At 38.9% G+C, this 24761-nt stretch overlaps 1 protein-coding gene across 3 annotated transcripts in view; it reads left to right on the forward strand.

Moving 5' to 3' along the window:
• htt (huntingtin) overlaps positions 1-24761 on the forward strand; it is a 122611-nt gene that overhangs the window by 94909 nt on the left and 2941 nt on the right. For all 3 annotated transcript variants that reach the window (XM_062982049.1, XM_062982050.1, XM_062982051.1), the window contains 14 exons: positions 1860-1986; positions 4973-5073; positions 5780-5934; positions 6747-6886; positions 7678-7760; positions 8597-8727; positions 10408-10537; positions 12003-12158; positions 15160-15350; positions 15639-15753; positions 20933-21146; positions 21706-21811; positions 23346-23508; positions 24211-24371. In XM_062982049.1, coding sequence (XP_062838119.1) covers positions 1860-1986; positions 4973-5073; positions 5780-5934; positions 6747-6886; positions 7678-7760; positions 8597-8727; positions 10408-10537; positions 12003-12158; positions 15160-15350; positions 15639-15753; positions 20933-21146; positions 21706-21811; positions 23346-23508; positions 24211-24371 — 1973 coding nt within the window. The remainder of the gene's footprint in view (positions 1-1859; positions 1987-4972; positions 5074-5779; positions 5935-6746; positions 6887-7677; positions 7761-8596; positions 8728-10407; positions 10538-12002; positions 12159-15159; positions 15351-15638; positions 15754-20932; positions 21147-21705; positions 21812-23345; positions 23509-24210; positions 24372-24761) is intronic.

Raw genomic sequence — 24761 nt, forward strand, 5'->3', positions numbered from 1 at the left:
ACCGTCTAGTTTAAAGGTCCATCCAGTCTTTCATCGTTCGCTGTTGAAACTTGATACCTCTAGTCGTCGTGGTGCTATAGCGGAGGGTATCACTGCCACTTCTCCGCCATCGGGGGAGGAGGCCTTTGTGAGAGGGGATAGTGTTATGATTGAGCCTCATGGCTCTGTTACTGACAGACGTGGGCGTAAGACTCCTCGAGAGTCAGATACTCTCGAGGAGCGAGAGAGAAAAAGACTGCGAGACATATTTGCAGCACCATCTGACGAGGAGTCTTTCGAAGGGTTTACGGAGAGAATGGAGGAGGGGCTGGTTAGCTCAGAGGAGGATGAGATGGATTGGACTCGGGTAAGGGAGGAAGTGGGTGCCACTGGCCATGATGGGACAGAAGATGAATGGGGACCTTCAGGATTAGACCCATGGTTTAGCTGGAGGGATGGGACGGGATCCACAGCTGGAGATGCTGTTGGGCGTAGTCAGAGGTGTTCCAGCTCTGACGAGGAAAGTGATGAGGAAACGCCCGGGTTAACGAGGACAGCTGACAGTGATGAAGATTTGTAACTGGCATAAAATGGGGCTTGAGAGCAATTGCAAATTGCGTTGGGCAAGGTAATCTGGGCAAACGCTTGGGATCCGTGTGTGTGTGGGACGCTTCCCTGAAGACTTGTGTGCTTTCCTGTGCTGTGACGTAAGTTGATTGGAATCCAGGGTCAGACGGCGGGAGGGATTGTGTGGGCATTTGTTTGTGCAAACCTGTGCTTACTCTTATTAGCTTGACCCTCCGTCGTCTTCTTGACGGACGCCATCTCCTGCTTTGAGAACTCGGACTGAACTGACCACGGCTTGTCTTCCCCCCCCTTCTTGGACTTGGAAAAACTACAAACGTCTGCTTCTGGCTTTGATCTACGGAACGGAACTGGTCTACTCAACTGCTACAATCCTTGGCTGAATTACTCGTGTTGGAGATCCTGTCTGCTGTGTGTGTGGGGGAGCGACGCAAGTTACTCTAAGCACAGTGTTGGCAGCAGAGAGGAATCTGCTGCCAATTAGTTGCATTCTTTGTATCTTTTGTTCCTTGGCTTTCGTTTCGTTTATACCCAGGCTGAAGTAAGCAGTTTGTTTTTACCCGGATTAAACTCCGGTTTAATCCGGTTTATCTTTTGAACATTTACTTTTGCCCCTTTTTGCTCCTAAAGGCAAAAACTGCCTGGCCCTTGTGTTTTACGGGCATTTTTGAGTTCTGTAATCTAATAAACTCTGTTACTTTGAATCTTGTGGCGTTCTGTCCTTGACACTTGATATATAACATTGAAAATATACCTGAATAGTTAATCTCACTGTAAAGAAAACATTTGGAGGCAAAATAAGATATTTCAGCTCTTTTGGGAAAATTACCACATATAATGATATTGTAGTAGAAATGATAAAGCATATGACAAAACTGGCCCTTACTTCATTTTAAGAAGCTAGCTCAAAATCTGGTTAGTATGGCAGAATGAAATTTATTTTGTCACTACACTTCATTTAGTGATGGGCTTTGTATTGACAGATGTAGTCATCAAATATGTCTGAGCCAGTTTGCAAGAAGTCATTTGTGTCAGATTGATCTATCTAGTTTATATTCCTCCTTGCTTTCTCACAGGATGGACTTTTTGTTGGCTTTTCGTTTGTATCCTCAGACCATCCATTTTCGCTGAACAGAATGAAACCAATTAAGCCAAAAAATTTCTTTCATGCAAATGTGGCCTCATTGCTGTTCCTTCCTTTCTCTTTGTAAAAGAGTAAAGGTGGAATGCAACAGAAAATACAGTCTCTGAGCTGCAAAACACATATGTTTCTCTATGCCTGTATATTTTAACAGGTCTGGAAGCTGGGCTGGTCTCCAAAGCCTACAGGTGATTTTGGCACAACTTTCCCAGAAATCCCTGTAGAGTTTCTTCAAGAGAAAGAAGTATTCAAGGAGTTTATTTATCGAATTAACACTTTAGGTAAGTAACTATAATGGAGTTTAGCTGAATACATGAAGAGAAGCTTAGTATTTATTACTTTTTTTTACAAATGGGTTAGTGTTATTTTAAATTGCGTAGTACAAAGTTTGGCTGTCGTTTCCCAAAATACTGGGGGATTAGAACAATATTGACAAGCCATACCTTCCCAAGAACTCTTCCTTTCTATGGGCAAGCAGTGTACTGGTGCATGCTGCTGCATTGAAAGGTAATTACAAGGGCAAGAATAGTTGCACTACATGGGTAATTTATTGTTTTGTTCAGCAGTAGTTATTTCCCTGTCTTTGATTTAGATAACTGTAAAAAGCATCCAGGCAAAACAGATTGGGGAATTGCAGGGTGGGGGAGAAAGAGAACAAGAAAGGAAATATAATATGGCTTTATTCATTTGTTTATTTATTTTCATCCTGCCTTTCTCACAATATTCAGAATCAAGTTGCCTAACAATAAATGTAAAACAATTCTAATTAAAAACAATGTAAATACATTAAATTAAACTACATATACTGTACATACAAAAATTTAAACACAATTAAACAATCTATGTTATTAAAACCATTAATAGTTAAAAATATTAAAATGTATGAAAACTTCATACCCACCTTAAAATCACAATCACACTACCTTTAAAAGTCCAAGCCTTGTAAATGTATCAATGCTTGATAACAGAAGAATGTTTATTTTTACGAAAGGCAGGACCATCCTGGTCTCTCAAGGGAAGGCATTCCAGAACAAGTCCCTCTCCCTTATTCCCACCAAATGAGCTTGAGAATGTGGTGGGACAGTGAGAAAGCTCTCTCCGGATATCATAGTATTCTAGTAGGTCCATAAAGAGAGATACAGTCCTTCAAATAACCTGGACCTAAGGCGTATAGGGGTTTATAGGTCAAAATCAACACTTTGAATTGTGTCCAGAAACAAGTTGGCAGCCAAGGAAGCTGTTGCAACAGGGAGTTGTGTGCTTCTTGTAGCCATCCCCAATTAATAATTTGTTGCTGCTCCCTCCTCCCTATCCTCTCTTATGGCTCCATCTAATGCAAACTGAATCCCTATTTCCAGATCTGACCAGGAGTTCTTCTGTCTTGTCTGGATTAAGCTTCAATTATTTTACCCTTGTCCAGTCCATTATAGCTGCCAAGCACCAATTTAGCACATCAACAGCTTCCTTGGAACTAGGTGGAAAAGAGTAATAAAGCAGGGTGTCATCAACATACTGGTGACACCTAAGTCCAAAACTCCGGACAACCTCTCTCCGCAGTTCCATGTAGATGTTTTTGTTGACCAGCATAGCATCCAAAACTGAAATGTAAGAGACTCACAGGCCCATGCCAAGGAGTCAAACAGGAACTCCCCCAGTACTACCTTCTAAGAGCAGTTCTCCAGAGCCACTGAAGAACAGTATTTTCAGGCCCTATCTTAGGGAGACAACTCAAAAGGAAAGCACGATTAGTGATCTTTCCTGAAAAATAGTATCAAGACAAACCATCGCCCTCATGGCGCCCCCAAAGTAACTCCCCCAAAGGGGTTAACCCCCTTTGATGTAGCTCACTTCAGCAACAACTGAAGTGAGCCCTGCAGAACTCTTGGTTTTATCCACCAGCTCCCCCAATTCTACAGCTAAAATAGGTGGGATTGGTTGGCAGCAGCTACTGAATCAGGGCTGGTGTTTGGTGTAAGTTTGCAAGCAGATAGGAGCAGTGGATGGTACATTCCTTGCCTTTTGTTGACTCCTCCTGGGCAGGTCTTTATGTGGCGGAAGATGTTGAAATGGGGAGCAAAAGCTTAATTTTCATAGGGGTCATCACTGTATGGGCAATCCAGGATTACAAAGGGATTCAATGGAATTTACTTGATACCTGGAGAATATATTTTTAGATAAATAAATACAAATAGCTCCAACTTCACTATTTCCTTTGAAGTGTGTGACCTACCGAATCAGGGTACATGTGGTGAAAGCAGAATGGAGAGAAGAAACGAGAGGAGAAAATGGGCACTGGGGTTAAAGAAGTTTTCATTTTGTCTTTTATTTATTTATTTATTTATTTATTTATTTACAGCATTTATATTCCGCCCTTCTCACCCCGAAGGGGACTCAGGGCGGATCACATTGCACACATTAAAGGAAAACATTCAATGCCATGACATAGAACAGAGACAGAGACAAGAGGCAGGCACCGGGCTGGCCTCGAACTCATGACCTCTTGTTCAGAGTGATTTGTTGATTTGTTGCAGCTGGCTTGCTTTCCAGCCTGCGCCACAGCCCGGTCTATGAAACAGGAAAGTAGAATAAACAGAATAAAGAATGAGGATTGAAGAGACTCACATCCTTCTTAGAAAGTCCATGCTGTGAGTGGGAAAGAGAGATATTCAGGCTTTCATAACTATAGGGGCTTTCATTCTGTAAACAGATCAATCCCCTCATTTCATTTTTTGACACTTTTGTGAGGTATCTGAGATTTGAAATGGATACACTTCAGGCAATAAAGGATACACTTCAGGCAATAATTTTTTAAAATTAAATTTATTGTATTCCTACAGCAAATTAAAAATATGAAAAACAAACTCAAACACTAAAGTAAGAAACAAAAAAAAAAAAGAATTGGATACGAAGATAACCCCATAATATTCCCACCCCTGTACTCCCCATCCCTATCTATTAAAACGAATAACTAAGCTATCCCCACATTTTAAAAAATAGTTTAAAAAACCTAGGAACAGAAATGACTTTCCCTCTCCTCAAGCAAAAGCAACCATTAAACTATTACATGTATTTCTTGTTCTAATTAATGACAGCGTTATCTTTTCCTCCACCACCCTACAATGCCCAGTTCCATTTGATGGACATATTTAATTTGCAAATGTTGCTAGTGTTTTTCTTTAAAGTATAGCTAATATGGACTAAGATATCTACTCTCTGAATTTTGATTATTAAAAATAGCTACTATTTGTGGTGTGCTTCTGCTTTCAGGATGGACAAACCGCATGCAGTTTGAAGAAACTTGGGCTACACTTCTCGGCGTTCTGGTAACCCAGCCAATTGTAATGGACCAAGAGGAAAACCAGCAAGAGGTAAAATATATATATATTTCAATGAATTATTTTATTTTATCTGAATTACTTGACATGTGACTTTACTTTGAACACAGTTTCCAGCTATAGAACCTCAATATTAATTATGATGTCTTTTGAGAACCCTTGCTTTACTCATTATTCTCTCTGTTAGTGTTACAGCACAGCTGTCAGCAATGGCAGATCAGTAGGATCCTGTAGGCACTGAAAGTCAAAGTACTGAGAGGAGAAGGCTGAGAGGAGACATGATAGCCATGTATAAATATGTGAGGGGAAGTCATAGGGAGGAGGGAGCAAGCTTGTTTTCTGCTGCCCTAGAGACTAGGACACGGAACAATGGATTCAAACTACAGGAAAGGAGATTCTACCTGAACATTAGGAAGAACTTCCTTACTGTGAGAGCTGTTCAGCAGTGGAACACTCTGCCTTGGAGTGTGGTGGAGGCTCCTTCTTTGGAGCAGAGGCTGGATGTCCATCTGTTGGGGATGCTTTGAATGTGATTTTCCTGTTTCTTGGCAGGGGGTTGGACTGGATGGCCCGTGAGTCTCTTAAAACTCTATGATTCTATAATTGTAAGTCAGAGCTCTGTCCATAATTCTATCAAGCCAGTCATGAAGCTGCAGGGGGGCTTGGAGCTTAATGTTGTATTTTTTTCAATATAAAATGACATGGATAACTTTGGTTTTGTCTTTTAATTTTTTTTCAGGAAGACACAGAAAGAACACAAATAAATGTTCTAGCTGTTCAAGCCATAACATCCTTGGTGTTAAGTGCAATGACAATACCATTTGCTGGCAATCCGTCAATTAGCTGCTTGGAACAGCAACCACGAAATAAAGCTTTAAAGGCTCTAGATACCAGGTATTTCAGACTTTTCTCTTCCTGCATCTCTCTGTGTGGCATTTAAAAAGAGGTTTTTTTAAAAAATATCAATGAACAAAAGAGACAGTTAATGGCATTGTACATAATAATAACAACAACAACAACAACATTCCGCCCTATCTCCCCGAAGGGACTTCGGGAGGTTTACATGGGGACTAAGCCCAGTAGAACAAAATGTAAAATATATCACCATAAAAATACACTTGCATTACTTTTGCTTGTGAAAGAATAGGTAAAGGTTTCCCCTGACGTTAAGTCCAGTCATGTCTGACTCTGGGGGTTGGTGCTCATCTCCATTTCTAAGCCGAAGATCTAGCGTTGTCCGTAGACACCTCCAAGGTCATGTGGCCGGCATGACTGCATGGAGCATCGTTACCTTCACGCCGGAGCGGTACCTATTGATCTACTCACACTGGCATTTTTTCGAACTGCTAGGTTGGCAGGAGCTGGAGCTAACAGCGGCCCCTCAATGAAGCAGGACTAAGCAAGTGTAAGATTAGGAGAGACAGCAGTATATCCACAACAAACCGTAGTCACCTACGAGAAGGCAGTTTAAAGAAGACTATAACCATATATCAAAAGACTGTTAACAACCTATTATAAATATACACAACCTGAAGAAGGATCCCCCAGAACAAGGACATTGTACCCGGGATAAGCATACTGTCTTATGAATATACACATTTAAATTTGTGTGACATCATAGATATTTAAGTTATTTCTATCAATACAATTCTTGTAGCATTTTGATATAGATATATGTGCCTTATCAATATTTCTGCTCATCTCAGGTTTGGGAGAAAATTAAGTGTCATCAGAGGAATTGTAGAACAAGAAATCCAAGAAATGGCATCCAAAAGAGACAACATTGCTACGCATCATTTGTATCAAGCATGGGATCCAGTTCCATCTCTGTCCCCTTCTTCTACAGGTATGGATCAATGATTGTTTTCAGAAGGCTTGATATTTCTGCATTTTCTTCTATGATATTGGAGCAGTTTCCAAAATGGCTTACTGTAGAATTTGAAGAAAACCCCAAATTTAAGCATAACGAAATTTCTTGCAATGGCAGGATTATTTATTTATTTATTTATTTGCCATATTTGTACCCCACCCTTCTCAGCCCCAGGGGGGACTCAGAGCGGTCTCGCATATCGGCAACAATTCAACGCCTTAAAAAACATGCAATTAGTAAAACATCTACATTAAAACAGATAATTAAAACGTATAAAAACAGTTATGTCAGTTATTAAAATCAAACTTAAACAATCCCAAACAAATTATCATGCAGTGGCGGAAAATTCTGCACAAGTTTGCTGAAGATTCCATATTATCTATGGTAAAACTTAAGAAAGATGACTTTTCTCTCAGCTGAGAAGCAGGATTCACAGGGAGTATATAATGGGACTGTTGCTAAACTCAGGAATGTCAGCAATTTCTTTGGTTCAGAACCATCTCTAGTACAGTGTTTCTCAAACTCTGCTCCTCCAGATGTTTTGTGCTTTGGCTCCCACAATTCCTAACAGCTGGTAAGCTGCCTGGGATTTCTGGGAGCTAAAGTCCAAATTACCTGGAGGAGCAGAGTTTGAGAAACACTGCTCTAGTGAAAAGAGAAAGGAAATATAGTAGTAAAATGTCAAAGTTATATTTACAAAAAATGTTTATGCCCAGACTTACTTTAAGTGTTATTTAAAGCATTTTTCTTTTTCCTTTCTATTTTAGGTGCCCTTATCAGCCATGAAAAACTCCTATTGCAGATAAATACAGAGCGTGAAATAGGAAATATGGGATATAAACTAGGACAGGTTTGTTCAGATTCCTACATTAACTGCGTATCTTTGACTTTCATTCAAAATATCCAACAGTGTGCTACTGGAAAAGAAACAATATTTAGATTTAAAGCTATTACAATTATTATTAATCATGGAAATGTTTTGTCCCTTATGCAAGTGTTTTCTCACACATAGAGGTTTATATCTGTTCCCATCTTAACATTAAAAGATTTATAAGTGCAAGCATCCCCATTTCACTTCTAGTTATCCACAAATGGCTTTTAGGGAACCGCGAGATAGTAAGCACCAGACTTTTGAACCACACTTCTCTCTCATTCCTTGTAGGTATTACCTTGGCCAGACAACTGTCTCAGTTAGAATCCCTGTTAGTATTCCATACTATACTTTGTGTGGGAGTTATGAGGCTGCCCAGACCTTGTTAAACTATAGCTCAGCATTTAGAACTACTAGTTTGGCGGCCAGGGCTGCTGGAAATTGCAATCCAATAGCATCTTGGAAAGTCACACAATTCCAACCTTGTAGCATTTTTATGCTTATTATTATTCGGAGGCATCCGTGTTGATCATGCAGCAATGTATGGATTTTGTTTTATTTTGCTGCGATGCCAACCCAGCAACCTCTGAATATATATTTTGTATATATGTATGGATCATGATGAATGAGATAACAAGAAATAGTACTATGCAGAAACTGCTTACAATAATGCAGGTGTCAAGATTCTATGATTTTTATTTATTAAGAAAACAACCTATGTTTTAAGAGTTAAGGATTTTGCTGTGTTGAAATATAAGGGCATTTAAGAAGTAGATCTTTTGGTTATGATTTAAATTTTCTTTTTCCTATTCAAGGTGTCTATCCACTCTGTGTGGCTTGGAAATAATATTACTCCATTACGAGAAGAAGAGTGGGATGAAGATGAAGACGACGAGGGTGATGTGCCTGTCCCTTCCTCACCACCATCCTCTCCCATCAATTCCAGGTTTTTAGCTTTTCTATTGTGCAGGGGCGGGTATTTTATCAAAAATAATCATTTAGTAATATTTGTTAGTTTACTGTCTATCCCACCTTTCCTAGTTACATAGTTTCTTAGTTGAGACAGAAATTGGAATCCCTATTTCTCACTAGAAGTAGAACATACCCTTTTCTCTGTGATTTATCCTGACAGGAGCAGAGACGTGTTTCTCACCAAAATATCTGTCTAAATTAAATAATTTCCTGGGAAATGCAGAATCCAGCTTAAAGTGACACCTACAGATTCTGTCTCTAAAGCAGGGTTGTCAAACACATTTTCATTGAGGGCCGCAGTCAGCCCTATGGTTGCCTTCAAAAGGCTATTGATTCCACAGACAGAGAATCCATGGATACAGAGGGCCAACTATACTTCTCTTACATAGTAGTAGATGCTGCTCTTTAATTTTTCCCCAGTTGAAGTCCCCACATGTTATAGAATGACAACTCCCATCACTTTTGCAGACGGGATTGTGAAAATTGCAACCCATTTGTGGCTGTGAGGTTGGGGAAAGGTTAGAGGACATTTTAATGCCAGACATTATATCCACAACCCTTGTATCTAAATTCAAACTCCACTTCCCTGACTAAACAAAACAAACTGCAGCCTTCAAGATGTTACTGTATCACACCCATCAGTTCTAGTTATGATATCTAATGAGGAGAAGTACAAGAGTTGTAGTCCAGCATAGATGCTTTTGAACTTTGGTGCTGGAGGAAAATCCTGAGAGTGCCTTGGGTCGCAAGAAGATCCAACCAGTCCATATCCCAGGAAATAACGCCCGGCTGCTCACTGGAGGGAAGGACATTAGAGGTAAAGAGGAAGTATTTTGGCCACATCATGAGAAGACAGGAAAGCTTGGAAAAGATCGTGATTCTGGGGAAAAAAGGAAGGAAAAAGGAAGAGAGGCCTACCAAGGGCAAGATGGATGGATGGTATCCTTGAAGTGACTGGCTTGACTTTGAAAGAACTGGGGGCGGGGGCGGTCGACAGGGAGCTCTGGCGTGGACTGGTCCATGAGGTCACGAAGAGTTGGAAACGACTGAACGAATAAAGAAGAAAAGTCCAGCATCTGGAGGGCAACAGAAAATGATGTGGGCCAGATTTGGCCTATGGGCCTTGAGTTAACCATATGTGCTCTAAAGAAATTGGCTATGTTTGTTCTCTTGATACGTTCTGGTTCCAAGGATTTCTAATTCACCTCACCTTCACACTACAATGAACGAAGTTGCATAAATCAATAGAGAGAAGGAATCACTCTAGGAAATGGAACAAGTAAGAGAGTGAATCTGAAGATCTTACAGATAGATAATGCTCCTCATCTTCTGAGTTCTCGATGTTTCCCAATGTTTGACTCAGACATCAGTCATTAGCTGGGAAACTGGAGGAAGCAGCAAAAGTAAAAATGCAGCGATGTGGACTTCAAAGAAGTGTGTAGAAATTATGCTTGCTAAGCTTTAGGATCTTTATGCTTTGCAGCCTCATTGCTCATTGGTGTCACTGATGCTCTGGTTCTATGGTTAGGTAAAGTTCAACAAGAGCAGGGGTCACAGATTCACATGTGATCATATGCTTCTCAATGGATCCCCTTGAATTATGCTTAAAAAATCCTATAATGTATTGATGTATTAACGTTGTGTTTGGTTACAGAAAACATCGTGCTGGTGTTGACATACATTCCTGTTCTCAATTCTTACTGGAGTTGTACAGCCAGTGGATTTTGCCATCAAATCCAAACAAGAGAACTCCAATTGTTCTGATCAGTGAAGTTGTCCGATCTGTAAGTTTTTTTGTTTTCAATATCATAAATGATTTTTAGCTTGCACTAAACGGAAGTATTTTATTTATTTATTTATTGTGTCAGAAGCAAATTGAGAATACAGCTATAATGTATTTTAAAAACCACAAACAAAGTTAAAAACTTGGTATTATGCTAAATTTCCTTTGACTAAAAGCTGGCCACTCGTAGTGCCTCTGGTGTTGCTGTAAGAAGGTCCTCCATTGCGCATGTGGCAGGTCTCAGACTGCATTGTAGTAGGTGGGAGGGAGTTTCTCATCTGGTCTAGGCCACTGATTGAGGTTCCGGGTTTTAACCTGCTACTTTTGGACTCTTGCTTGCTGAGGTGTTCCTGCGAGTATCTGTAGATTTTAGGAAGCTGTTTCTTGATTTTAGTCATTGGCATGCTGGCTGATATCCGAACAGAGGATGGCCCGGAGATGTCAATACTTTGGTCATTTCATTGCTGTCTGCTACTTTCCGGGAGATATCAAAGTATAATTTTTCTCAAGTAAACTTCTTGTCCATTTGCTCTGAAGTCATAAATGATGAACCACTAGACTAGGGGTTCTCACCCTGTGAATCCCCAGGTTTTTTGGCCTATAACTCCCAGAAATCACAGCCAGTTTACCAGTTGTTAGGATTTCTGAGAGTTGAATGCCAAAACATCTGGGGACCCACAGGCTGAGAACCACTGCTCTAGACTATGAGGTTTTCTCATAGCAGTTGCCATAATGGAGTAACTACCGCCATCCTTTCAGGGACAATCATATGTCAGAAAAAGGAATACACTTCTTTTAAACTGGCACCAAATTTGTGGATCAATTTCTGCCAATACAGTAATATACATTTGAGTTTAAGTCCTTGTAGGAGTATATTTAGAACAGACGTTGAGTTTAAGTATCTTGTTTTAGGGTGCTTCTACACCAGGGATGGGCAAACTTCGTCCCTCCCAGTGTTTTGGACTTCATTAGCCGGTAGGCTGTTAGGAACTGTAGGAGTTGAAGTCCAAAACACCTGGAGGACCAAAGTTTGCCCATGCCTGATCTACACTGTAGAATTGTGGAAGTTGTAGTTTTGCAATGCCTTTAGCCTTCTCTGCCACTGAACCATGACAGTTAAAGTGATGTCAAACTTCAATAACAACAACAACAATAATAATAATAACAATACTTTGTTTGTACCCCACCCTATCTCCCCGAATTCTGCATTAATCTTCCCTCTTCTAGGAAGCATGACATCGAAACTGTTTCTTGTTCCTCAGTCTATTTTCTCTGTTTGGGGTGCCTTTTTTATTTCTCGTAAAATGTATAGCATTTCATTACACAAAATTAAATATTTATAATGTTTTCTTTTTTATGTTTTCTTCTGATTAAGCTATGCTTCAGCATATTACATCTACTGAATTGCAATTACTATTTTAAAATGGTTATTGTGTAAACAATCCATTGTGCTTTTCTGCTTGCAGCTTTTAGCTGTATCTGACTTGTTTACTGAAAGGAATCAGTTTGATATGATGTACACAACATTAACAGAGCTACGGAAAATACACCCTTCAGAAGATGAGATTCTTGTTCAATATTTGGTCCCAGCTATATGCAAAGCAGCTGCTGTTCTCGGAATGGTAAACTGTCGATTTTGTAATAAGTCTTTTCTTGATCACAATTCCCAAGTGCAACTCTTTTGCTAACTCTGAGGGTCTAAGAGGACTAAACTGAAAACCATTGTAGGGTACATACATCTCTTCCCCATCTCTGCACAAATATATGGAACAATTAGTTGGAAAGCCTTTGCAATATATATTTTTTAACATTCTTGCTTTTTGTCTTCATCTTGATCTCAGCACAATCTATATATATAAAAGAGTGATGGAATTCGAGCACCGAGCAAAACAACAAAAGTAAAGGGCCCCCAACCTCGAAATTTGAGAACACAACCCATCATCCACGCCTTAAGGTTGAAACAACACAAACTCACTTCACGCAGCTCCACATGGAGAGAACCCACAAAGCCCCATTGGTAGCCATGCCCGGGAGGGAAACAGAAACTATAATGGCCGCCGGCAACAGGGAAGGCAGGCAAAGGGAAAAAGCTGTCCCCTGGGTCCTAGCGCCCGCCCATCATCCAAGTTATTTCTCTCCATATACTCTCCCTTCTACAATATCCAACCCATTTTAACACTCAATATTTTAAATATATGCTATCAACCATGACAATCAACACAATCTGACTCCTAATATTATAGTAAGCTTAAAATCACAACACCAAATAAAAAACAACACTCTTCAAACACAGGAATGCCAGACACTAAACAATCACGGCCAGCTAACACCTCCCACCATCTGCCATGCAGGACACAATCCAAGCACTCCCAACAGATGGCCACCCAGCCTCTCAATAATAATAATAATAATAATAATAATAACAACAACAACAACAACAACAACAACATCATCATACAATCCTAACATTTCTAATATACCGATGATAACGTACTCTATACCCATTCAGAAAACCTACAACATCTCTTATACAACTACAAATCCCGATGATAACGTACTCTATACCCATTCACAAAAAAACCTACATCACTTGCACAACTGCAATATCCCTATGATAACGTACTCTATCCCCATTCAAAACACCAACATTTCTTATACAACTCTAATATACCGATGATAACGTACTCTATACCCATTCACAACACCAACATCTCTTATACAGTTCTAATATACCGATGATAACGTACTCTATACCCATTCACAACACCAACATCTCTTCTACAGTTCTAATATACCGATGATAACGTACTCTATCCCCATTCACAACACCTACAACATCTCTTATACAGCTCTAATATACCGATGATAACGTACTCTATCCCCATTCACAACACCTACATCTCTTATACAACTCTAATATACCGATGATAACGTACTCTATCCCCATTCACAACACCTACAACATCTCTTATACAACTCTAATATACCAATGATAACGTACTCTATACCCATTCACAACACCAACATCTCTTATACAGCTCTAATATACCGATGATAACGTACTCTATCCCCATTCACAACACCTACATCTCTTATACAACTCTAATATACCGATGATAACGTACTCTATACCCATTCACAACACCAACATCTCTTATACAGCTCTAATATACCGATGATAACGTACTCTATCCCCATTCACAACACCTACATCTCTTATACAACTCTAATATACCGATGATAACGTACTCTATACCCATTCACAACACCTACAACATCTCTAAAACACCATTCATACTTACCTCCAACAGACAAAAACACACAATAATCACAAATATTGTATATTCGCAACCTTTAGGAAATAATATCCCCTAATGACGCAGCGTCTTCAACCGCTAACCTACTCAACTTCTCCAATGAAACGTCGCACGTTTGAATTCGAAAAACGGAGTCAACCCGCACTATTACCCCACCTTCTCCCAACCCAACACTTCCAAAACATCCAAATATCACTACATCCAATATCATCCAAATAAACTACCAAATATCAGTACTCCTCTGACACAAAACTAACAGCGCTCCATACAGTCATACCACCCACATGACCTCCAAGGACTCTACAAACAATGCCACCTCTTCGACTTACAAATACACATGATCACCAACCCACACACTCACACACGACTGGACTTAATATCAGGAAAAAACCTTTACCCTTTACCTTAACTACCTCCAATTCCTCAATACTTTATTTCCCATACCACCACACTTTGCCACAGCAACGCGTGGCCGGGCACAGCTAGTGTAAAATAAAATTAAAGTAGATTCTCACTTATCCAACATAAATGAGCTAGCAGAACATTGGATAAGCAAAAAAGTTGAATAATATGAAGGGATTAAAGAAAAGCCTATTAAACATCAAATTACATTATGATTTTACAAATTAAGCACCGAAACATAATGTTTTACAACAAATCGATAGAAAAAGCAGTTCAATATATGGTACTGTTATGTTGTGATTACTGTATTTACGAATTTAACACCAAAACATCACAATGTATTGAAAACATTGACTACAAAAACATTGACTACTAAAAGGCAGGCTGCGTTGGATAATACAGATTGTTGGATAAGCGAAGGTTGGATAAGCGAGACTCTACTGTATATGTTTTCCTAGATGCAGTATAAGGTGAACCTGATATTTAGCTGATAAAATGACACACCAGAGGTTACTTTTGTCATTTCTTAAAGGGGAAAGCAACTAATATTGAATGTAAAAAAGCTTGTCAGAAAAGATCCTAACTGATCTTGAAAGCTAAGCAGGATCAGGCCTGATTAGTGCTTGGATGAGAGGCCGCTGACAAAATCAAATGTAATAGGCTATATTTCAAAGGAAAGAAATGACCTCTGAAAATTCCTTGCCTAAGAAAACCCTGTGAAATGCATGGGGTTCACCATATATGGACAGGCAACTGAAAGGCGCACACACAGAGAGAAATATGTTCTTAATTTCACATAGTTAATCATATCTTGGAAATCTTGTGGATTTTACTTCATTTTATGTTAAATGCACCAAGTTATTATTTAATTTACCATATTTCTGATGTGTTCTATATCAATTAGGATAAAGCTGTAGCAGAGCCAGTAAGCCGTCTTCTAGACTCAACACTACGCAGTACTCACATGCCAAGTCGGATAGGCGCTCTCCATGGAATTCTTTACATTCTTGAGTGTGACCTCCTTGATGAAACAGCAAAGCAGCTCATTCCAGTCATTACTGAATATCTTCTTTCCAATTTGAGGGGAATAGCACAGTAGGTATCACCATACTCTCTTGTGTTGCATTCATTTAACAGAATTTCGAAGCTATGGAACTGAAAGAGAAGCACATGCTTGGTTAAATTCATTGAAGCATCAGTTTAGTGCAAAGTTTCATTGATTCGTAAGCTATAGAGAAACTTTAGAAAAATGCCTTCCAGTCAAGACCTCTGGGTCTTGGTTCTTAATATGAATTCCTGATATATACAGATTAGAGAAGAAAATATTTGCTTTTAACAGTGGATTCCAGTCCATTGATAATTAATTTCTGCCTTTCTTAACAGCTGTGTGAACGTCCACAATCAGCAACATGTGTTAGTAATGTGTGCAGTGGCATTCTATTTAATAGAAAATTATCCACTTGATGTAGGATCTGAATTCTCATCAAGTATTATACAGGTATGTGTGATGTATGCATATATGTATGTATTTGTATTTGCTTTTTTTACCTTGATGAGATTGACAAAATATAAATGGAAGTGTCTTATAAACAGTGCCTTGACAGATGAGTGATGTGAATTTAGTAAGCATTCTCATAAATCGGAGCTCACACTATCTAATTTCATTTATGTAATAAAGCATTTTTAGCAGATGTCTGTTGACTTTCACTGTGAATAGAAGCCCTAAACAGTTCGGGTCCAGACTACCTGTCCACCCGCCTCTCCTCATGAACCTGCTTGGTTGCTGCGTTCATCAAACAAGGCCCTTGTCTCAGTCCCGTCCCGTCCCAGACCTGGCTGGTAGGGATGAGAGAGGGAAGGGGGCTTTTCTGCAGTTGCCCTCGCCTCTGGAACACTCTCTTGAAGGAGATTAAAATCACCCCTCATGCTTTAAACAATAATTGAAAACTTACTTACGCTCAGGTTTATGGAGAATCAGACATCTGAATATCTGGCTTCCACCCAATGAATGATTTATCTACAGGGCTTTAAAGACTGATATGGTTTTAATCTATCAATCTGGTTTTTAATCTTGCTTTTTATGTTGCTGCAAATTGTGTTTTATTGATTTCTTATTACCGTATATACTCAAATATAAGCCGACCCGAATATAAGCTGAGGCACCTAATTTTACCACAAAACCTGGGAAAACTTATTGACTTGACTATAAGCCGAGGCTGGGAAATGCGGCAGCTACTGGTAAATTTCAAAAATAAAAATAGATACCAATAAAATTACATTAATTGAGGCATCTTGTTGAATATTTACATAAAACTGTAATTTAAGATAAGACTGTCCAACTCTGATTACTTATATACTTGAGTATAAGCCACCCCGAATATAAGCCGGCCAGGACTCTCACTCAAGTGTAAGCTGGGGGGGGGGGGGGGGGGTTGGCTTCAGCCCTAAAAGAAAAACTTGTCTTATACTCGAGTATATATGGTATATTTAGTGATGATAAATTGTTTGTATTAATTATTTGTATTTAATTTGTTATGCATTTGTATTTTTATTTGTGTGTCATCAAATGGCTGCCATTGATGTTGTAAGTTTCCCTGAGTCCCCAAGGGGAGATGGGACAGGATATAAATAAAATTGAGTTGACTTGACTTGACTAGAAGGGTACAGTAATAATAATAATAATAATAATAATAATAATAACAACAACAACTTTATTTTTATACCCCGCCCCATCTCCCCGAAGGGACTCGGGGCGGCTTACATGGGGCCTTGCCCGATAAAACAATCAAATATCAAAACACAGCAATAAAACAGTTATCCAATAAAAACATCAATTACAGTAAAAACAGTAGAGTCTCACTTATCCAAGCCTTGCTTATCCAAGCCTCTGGATAATCCAAGCCATTTTTGTAGTCAATGTTTTCAATATATCGTGATATTTTGGTGCTAAATTCGTAAATACAGTAATTATAACATAACATTACTGCGTATTGAACTACTTTTTCTGTCAAATGTGTTGTATAACATGAAGCTTTGGTGCTTAATTTGTAAAATCATAACCTAATTTGATGTTTAATAGGCTTTTCCTTAATCCCTCCTTATTATCCAAGATATTCGCTTATCCAAGCTTCTGCCGGCCCGTTTAGCTTGGATAAGTGAGACTCTACTGTAGTTTGCATCTGCCATAATGAAGGTTTTTCAACACATAGTGCTTGCATATTTTTTGTATCTTCCTCTTCTTTTGCTACCTTTGCCAAAGCTTGAAACATTCATTTTAAAAATGATTCATTCCCATTACTTGTTGCAATATATTATGGAAAAGTCACTTGTCCTTATTCTCATTACAGTGGTTAAAACACCTTCTTTCATTATTTATTATGCTGGTCATTTTTTTCTGTCACTTAAATAAAATCTTTAAAAGAAAAAAACAATGGCATCAAATTTGAGAACTTCCTGCTAAAAATACCTTCAAATGAAACTTTTAAAAGCAACTAGAACCAAGGCCATAGCCAGAAAAAAAATTGGGGGGTTGGGGGAACGTTTTTTTTTTAGCGAAGTATGAAGAGTAGTTCCATAATAATTTAGAAATCAGACTCCATCGATAAACTTCAGTGGACACTCAAGAGAGATAAACTTCAGTAGACACTCATGGGGATTTGGTTAACCAGTTAAAATTTATGAGTAAACCAGGCTTTAAAAAAATGAAAAATTTGAGGTGGGGTTGTTGAACCCCTCCCCCCTCCCCTTAGCTACAGCCCTAACTAGAACAAATTGTTTAGTTTTTTTTAATTGTGTCAGAAGCAACCTGAGAACATACTGCAAGTTGCTTTTGGTGCGACAGAATTGACAGTCTACAGAGACGTTGCCCAGGGGACCCTTTGGTGTGTTACCATCCTGCTGAGAGGCTTCTCTCATGTCCACCAACAGAGTATCTTTGTTTGTATTCATTGTTTTACTTTTCAAATGTAACTTTGTTACGAAAAAGTAGGGAGTACTTAACTCCATCATCATTAACTTGTTACTTCCATACATGGTCTTTTGCCACTTTGATTTATATAGAAGTTATAAAGTATTCCCATTCATATTCTTTTACCAGAAAGATTGTAGAAGTTTTGATTCTTTTTGGAGCAGTGTTGGTTACAGGACTATGTAGGAGTAATATTAATTTTCCTTCATCCTATGGTATCTCGGGGGAGGGGGGAGCAAATTAGTGGTTCAGTAAGTTTGAAGGAAGCCCATGTTGTTCAGGCATAATCTGAGAAAATGCTCAAGAGATAGAAGCCTAAAAGCAAGTCACTCTTAACGAAAGAAGAAGGAACCATTCATTCAGAGATTAACTCTTGGCAGCACACAGGCTAGGCAAGATCTAACCACTCAGGCATCACTAATCCTCCCAGCATTTCCACATCTTCTCAGGGCCCTTCTACACAACCACTAAAATTCAAATTGAAGCCAGCTCAGGGTGTTTAGAAAACGTACACTCCCAGTGCAAGCTGTAATATGCATCTGTCTGGAAACGGCGTGTTAAAAAACTCACCTGAAATGCCGGATCAAGCCATAAAATCTGCTGAAGCTGAACAATGCATGAACAATGCAGAGCGGGAATCCTGAAGCAGCATGCTTGTGAGGACAGGGTTAACAATGAAGCAGTGGGAGAAAGAAAACAGATACACAGCTTGGCTGTAAAGTACACAAATCCCCCCCCCCCCCCCCCAAGGAAACCACAGTGTTCCGATTGCCCTTTCATGCCTTGCTCTACTTCAGTCCACTGCTGATTTTCCTCAGTCAGGCTGATTACTATCAACATAGCTTGCCAAAGAGATAGGGATAAGCGTATGCATTGGCTTTCATTGATTCACAACCAGTGGGTCTTTATAGTCATCGTTCCAGCAGGTTCCTGAGGTATCTGCGTAGACACTCCGTAGCAAATTCGATCTCTTTAATCCATATCCTGATCCAGTTTAAATGGCTATGTAGGAGCCTCAGGCCCCATTTATACTGCCTTATAATGCAGTTTGAAACTACATTATATGGTCAGTATAGACATATAATACAGTTCAATCCAGTTAGACTGCATTATATGAGTCTTCACTGACCATATTAATGAAGTTTCAAATTGCATTATATGGCAGTGTAGATGGGATGGGACTTTGGTCAAGGCCCAGTCTTTGAGACAGATTTGGAATGGCTCCACTTAGCTGTCTGGCAGTTATTTATTTATTTATTTTTCAAACTTATATGCCGCCACTCCCCTAGGGCTCGGGGCGGCTTACAAGTTGAGTAGAGAACATGCCTAAAACAAGTCTACTCCCACAGATAAGGAAACATTCTCCTATCATCTGGGTCAGTGGTTCTTGACCTGTGGGTCCCCAGGTATTTTGACCTACAACTCCCAGAAATCCCAGCCAGTTTACCAGCTGTTAGGATTTCAGAAAGTTGAAGGCCAACACATTTGGGGACCCACAGATTGAGAACCACTGATCTAGGTGAATGTCCACCCTTCAGATATACAAGACATTGTATTGAAAATCTATTTCTCCCCAGCAAGACACATCTTGCTGCCAAACAGTGGTGCTAGCACCCATTTTAATCTTTATCCTAAAAACATTAATCTCTATTTCTCTCATACAGTAGAGTCTCACTACTCCAACATAAACAGGCCCGGCAGAATGTTGGATAAGCGAATATGTTGGATAATGTTGGATATGTTGGAGGGATTAAGGAAAAGCATATTAAACATCAAATTAGATTATGATTTTACAAATTAAGCACCAAAACATCATGTTATACAACAAATTTGACAGAAAAAGTAGTTCAATATGTAGTAATGCTATGTAGTAATTACTGTATTTACGAATTTAGCACCAAAATATCACGATGTATTGAAAACATTGACTACAAAAATGCGTTGGATAATCCAGAACATTGGATAAGCGAGTGTTGGATAAGTGAGACTCTACTGTATCTAGGAAATTTCTCCATGAAGCAATCCTCCTCAGTCCCACTGGGATTCAGAGATGATAAACATTGCACTCAACCCCAGCCCATAGTACTTTCTTCATGCTGTCCTCACCTTGGGAAAAACAATAGCATAAGCTAAATCTAACAACAGCACTAAAACTATATATCAGGAGCTTCCTGGGAATGACTTCATCTTCTGCTACATTAACCAAATACAGTGTTCCCTCACTTATCGCAGGGGTTAGCTTCCAGGACCACCCGTGAAAAGTGAAAATCCCCGAAGTAGCTATATTTGTGTTGTTTGCAAGTAGTGTCTCTGCGCTCCCGCCACCGCCACTGCTTCAGCCTCCTTTTCTCTCCCTTCCTTAGGCTTCTCCTTAGGAAGGAAGTAGAAAGAGGGATTTATAATATTATTTTATGATTTATACTATTATTTTAGTGTTTATTAAAAACCACAAAACAGTGAGTCCTTAAAAAGCAATAGAGCAATAGAGGTTATTTTTAAATATCCTGGGTGGCAACCCGTTAATGGATGGCTTCTTCTCGTTGACAAATACAGACCTTCATAGTAAGTCCTTCAATGTGCCAATCCTGTGATCATGGGGAAAAAAGGGTAATGTAATTCTGTAGTGGTGTTCTTAATTGTCTGCCATTTGCCTTAGTTTAACCTCAATCATGTTTGATTCAAAGCTGGTCTTATTTTGGCTTTTTTTCAGATGTGCGGAGTGATGTTGTCTGGAAGTGAAGAATCAACACCATCCGTTACTTACCACTGCGTCCTGAGGGGCTTAGAACGACTTCTTCTTTCAGAACAACTTTCCAGACTGGATTGTGAATCATTGGTTAAGCTGAGTGTAGACAGAGTGAATGTACACAGCCCCCACAGAGCCATGGCTGCGTTGGGGTTAATGCTGACTTGCATGTATACAGGTATGAGTCTAGTAATACTGGTATTTTTTTTAGTGGTGAAATGCAGTTGTGCAGTTCAGACTTTGATTTTCTCTATAACCGGCATTGTATTAATTCCTTTGGAATTAAGTTAAGCATTCAGTAAATGATGAAATTAATATTGAAACAAGATGGAGTAGGTGGGTCAGGACAGACTTAGTTAGTCTTACTGTTTGCTCACGTATGTGTGAAGCTAATGTTTTCCTATCAAAAATTCCTGTTTACTGCAGACATTTTTAAAAGGATCCAGTTAATGAAAAAATATAAGGTAGACATCTGCTCCTGTCGTGGGAGGAATCCTTTTCCATTTGGAGGGAAGAAACAAAACTTTTCCCCATTTGTGCTCAGGCTCTTGCTTTTCTGAATTCAAATGTGTTTTCCTTCCTCTATAATTATGTGATTCCTATCTTTATTTATATTTCTTCCTCCTCTGTGTTTTGATGTCCAAGAATAAGTGTTGATTTCCCTTCCTCCTGTTTGGATTGCATTAAGAATTTGCTTAAATAAAATATCTTTTACTTTCTTTGTACTTTGTTTTTAGGAAAAGAGAAAATCAGCCCAGTGCGAGTTACAGATCATAATCAAACTGCTCCAGACAGCGAGTCTGTCATTGTGGCTATGGAACGAGTTTCTATTCTCTTTGACAGGTAGGCATTCGTAGTCCGAAAGCAAATGTATTTTGCATTGATTACACTACGTAACACAATTTTTGTTCCTGGGTTATAAATGTCATTCCTAATTGGTTCGATCATAAAAGCATGGGAGAAGTTTATTAAACTGCAAAAACTTTGTTTTGTGGGATATCCTGTAGCACATTTTGCTGTCGTTTTTCAATGATCATCTCATAGAGTCTCAACCAATTCAATTCAACATAGTTTGTGTCAGCCACAAAAACAAAATAGGTACAATTAAACAGGAAATAACACTTTCAAACCAGAAACAAAACATTTTTCTAATTTTATTACATAGTGTTATTACATATTCAGATATGGCATTAGACATTAGGATACAAATTTACTTTTATTTCCCAGTGTTTGTCAGTAGTACAAAGATAATGTACTTTGCATAGAAATTCAGAAAAGATGCAAAATCAACTATTCTTTCGTCTCTTATCTATCCTCTTCATATTCTGTTGTGGCTAGATGAAAGATTATTTTAAGCAATCAGTTTTATCTATTAACGGGGGGAAATATCAGTGGCTTGTTAAGAATCATAGAGATAGTTAACAATTCTTCAAACTCTTCTCTATAATACTATCATAAATACTCAAGTGCAAAGTTTAGACTTCATCCTACTTGTGTAACAGCAAACTTTGACATCAGTAGTAGGGGCAAAATTCCCCCATCCATTTGATAAGGTAGACAAACAATTTCTTTGTAAAAATATGATAGATGAGCAACTACATGGGGAGCTGACTATTTCCCGTAAGGTCAGAAAGCTGTTGTCTTGATACGTTTCAGGATTCTGGCTGTCATCAGCCTTAAATAGTTGAAATTTGTGTCATGGGTTCTCAATTCACTTCTATTGCTTTACACCCAGAGGAAAGGTAAACAGAAAGAAACCAAGGCTAAGATATATGTTCCACAAACTCCTAAAAGAACGTTGCTGTTCTGTTTATCTATTTACTATATGGCCTAGACCATTCTTACTGTGTTGTCGAAGGCTTTCATGGACGGAATCACTGGGTTGCTGTGAGTTTTCCGGGCTGTATGGCCATGTTCCAGAAGCATTCTCTCCTGAAGTTTCACCCACATCTATGGCAATCATCCTGCCATAGATGGCTGCCATAGATGTGGGTAAAACGTCATGAGAGAATGCTTCTGGAACATGGCCATATAGCCCGGAGAACTCACAGCAACCCATTCTTACTGTGTTTTTACCATAATTGTAAAAATGTACTAAAAGCTATGCCTAGGAAGTTCAGATAATTCAAATGCAGTGTGTGTGAAATTTCCTATCAGCAGTATGGAATGGTTATGGATCTGGGCCAAAAGGTCTTAAAGTATCCTTCTCAACTGAAAGATACCTTGGGAACTCATCCACAGCCCTCTAAAAGGAGCATAGTGCATAGTGAGGGTTAACATTTTCAGTCTTTTTATTTCTTTTTTTAGAGTGAATACTAATTAACCCATGTTTCATGAGACAAAGTCATTATTGATATCTGCATCCTTTGGGTTTTAGGGTCAGAAAAGGGTATCCCTTTGAAGCCAGAGTGGTAACTCGGATTCTTCCTCAGTTTCTGGATGACTTTTTCCCCCCACAAGATGTCATGAATAAAGTTATTGGAGAATTTTTATCTAACCAGCAGCCATATCCACAGTTTATGGCATCTGTAGTTTATAAGGTAAGATAATGGCGTGAAGTAAGAGAAGAAATGGAAATAAGCAGGTTTGCTCCTTGGTAGATTGGTCTTACATGTACTTACCTAGATGTGTGTTGACTTGCATAGTACGATAGGAGAAGCTCCTTCTGGAAAAATCTTACAGTACTTAGTAATTAATAGAAATATTCTGATACCTATTTGTACCATTTCATACTCATTAAATTACATCTGTATGTGAGACATTCTACAGGGATGAGACTTCATCTCATTGTTCAAAATTGTTTTCTGGGTCTCCTTTGTCTCCAGTGAAGGTGAAGGTAACTTTTTCAGTATGGTATCCCAGTTTGGAGAATCATCTTATTTAGATAGGGGAGAGACATTTATGAAAGCCTTTTTCATTTTCACATATCTTTTAAAAGTTTGACAGCTTCTTTTGTTTTATGCCAGAATCATTGTTATGTGCTGCCAGTTTTTAATTTTGTTTTTATGTATTTTATTATTTGTGTATTTTAATACTTATGAACTGCTCTGAAACTGCTGCTTAGACCAAGAAGCAAGATATACAGTTCTTAAAAATGATTAAAATAAATATATAACATGAGCATAAAAGCAACCACACAGTTTATATATGACTTGGGAACATTGTATATTTTTATTTGTTTTGCAGGAGATAATTTGATGCACTTTCGTTTGCACGTTAGTGATCTGTTTTGACTTTTTCAGGTATTTCAAAGATTGCATACCACTGGCCAATCATCCATGGTCCGTGATTGGGTGATGTTGTCACTCTCCAACTTCACACAGAGAACACCCGTTGCCATGGCAATGTGGAGTCTGTCTTGTTTCTTTGTCAGTGCTTCTACCAGCCAGTGGATTTCAGCAATGTATCCTATGCAAGGCATACTGGTCTGCAAAGGTCTACAATAATCCTTCATTTTCTAGTGGTGTTGGGATGAGTCAGCTTGACTTTTTTGGGGTGGGTCAGTCTGCAGTTCATCAAGGAGAGTGGATTTTCCAGACTTGTTTGATTAGTAATTAACAAAATCCCTTCACATCCCATCTCTTAAATCAGTTATTTTTATTCATTATTTTAAATCTCTCTCCTTATTTCAACATCATGGTAGTTAGAGCTTTGCCAGTGAAGACAAGTAGCTTGTGACAGATCCCCTTTCCCGGTCTGGCCCCACAATCCCAATCCTAGGAATCTCGTCACTCATCCTGCCCTTGTTTGTTCTCTTAATTCTTTTCTAGGATGGGTTTATGAGCCTCAAGGT

This window comes from Anolis carolinensis, chromosome 5, assembly GCF_035594765.1.
Source record: "Anolis carolinensis isolate JA03-04 chromosome 5, rAnoCar3.1.pri, whole genome shotgun sequence".
NCBI classification, from domain to species: Eukaryota; Metazoa; Chordata; class Lepidosauria; order Squamata; family Dactyloidae; genus Anolis; species Anolis carolinensis.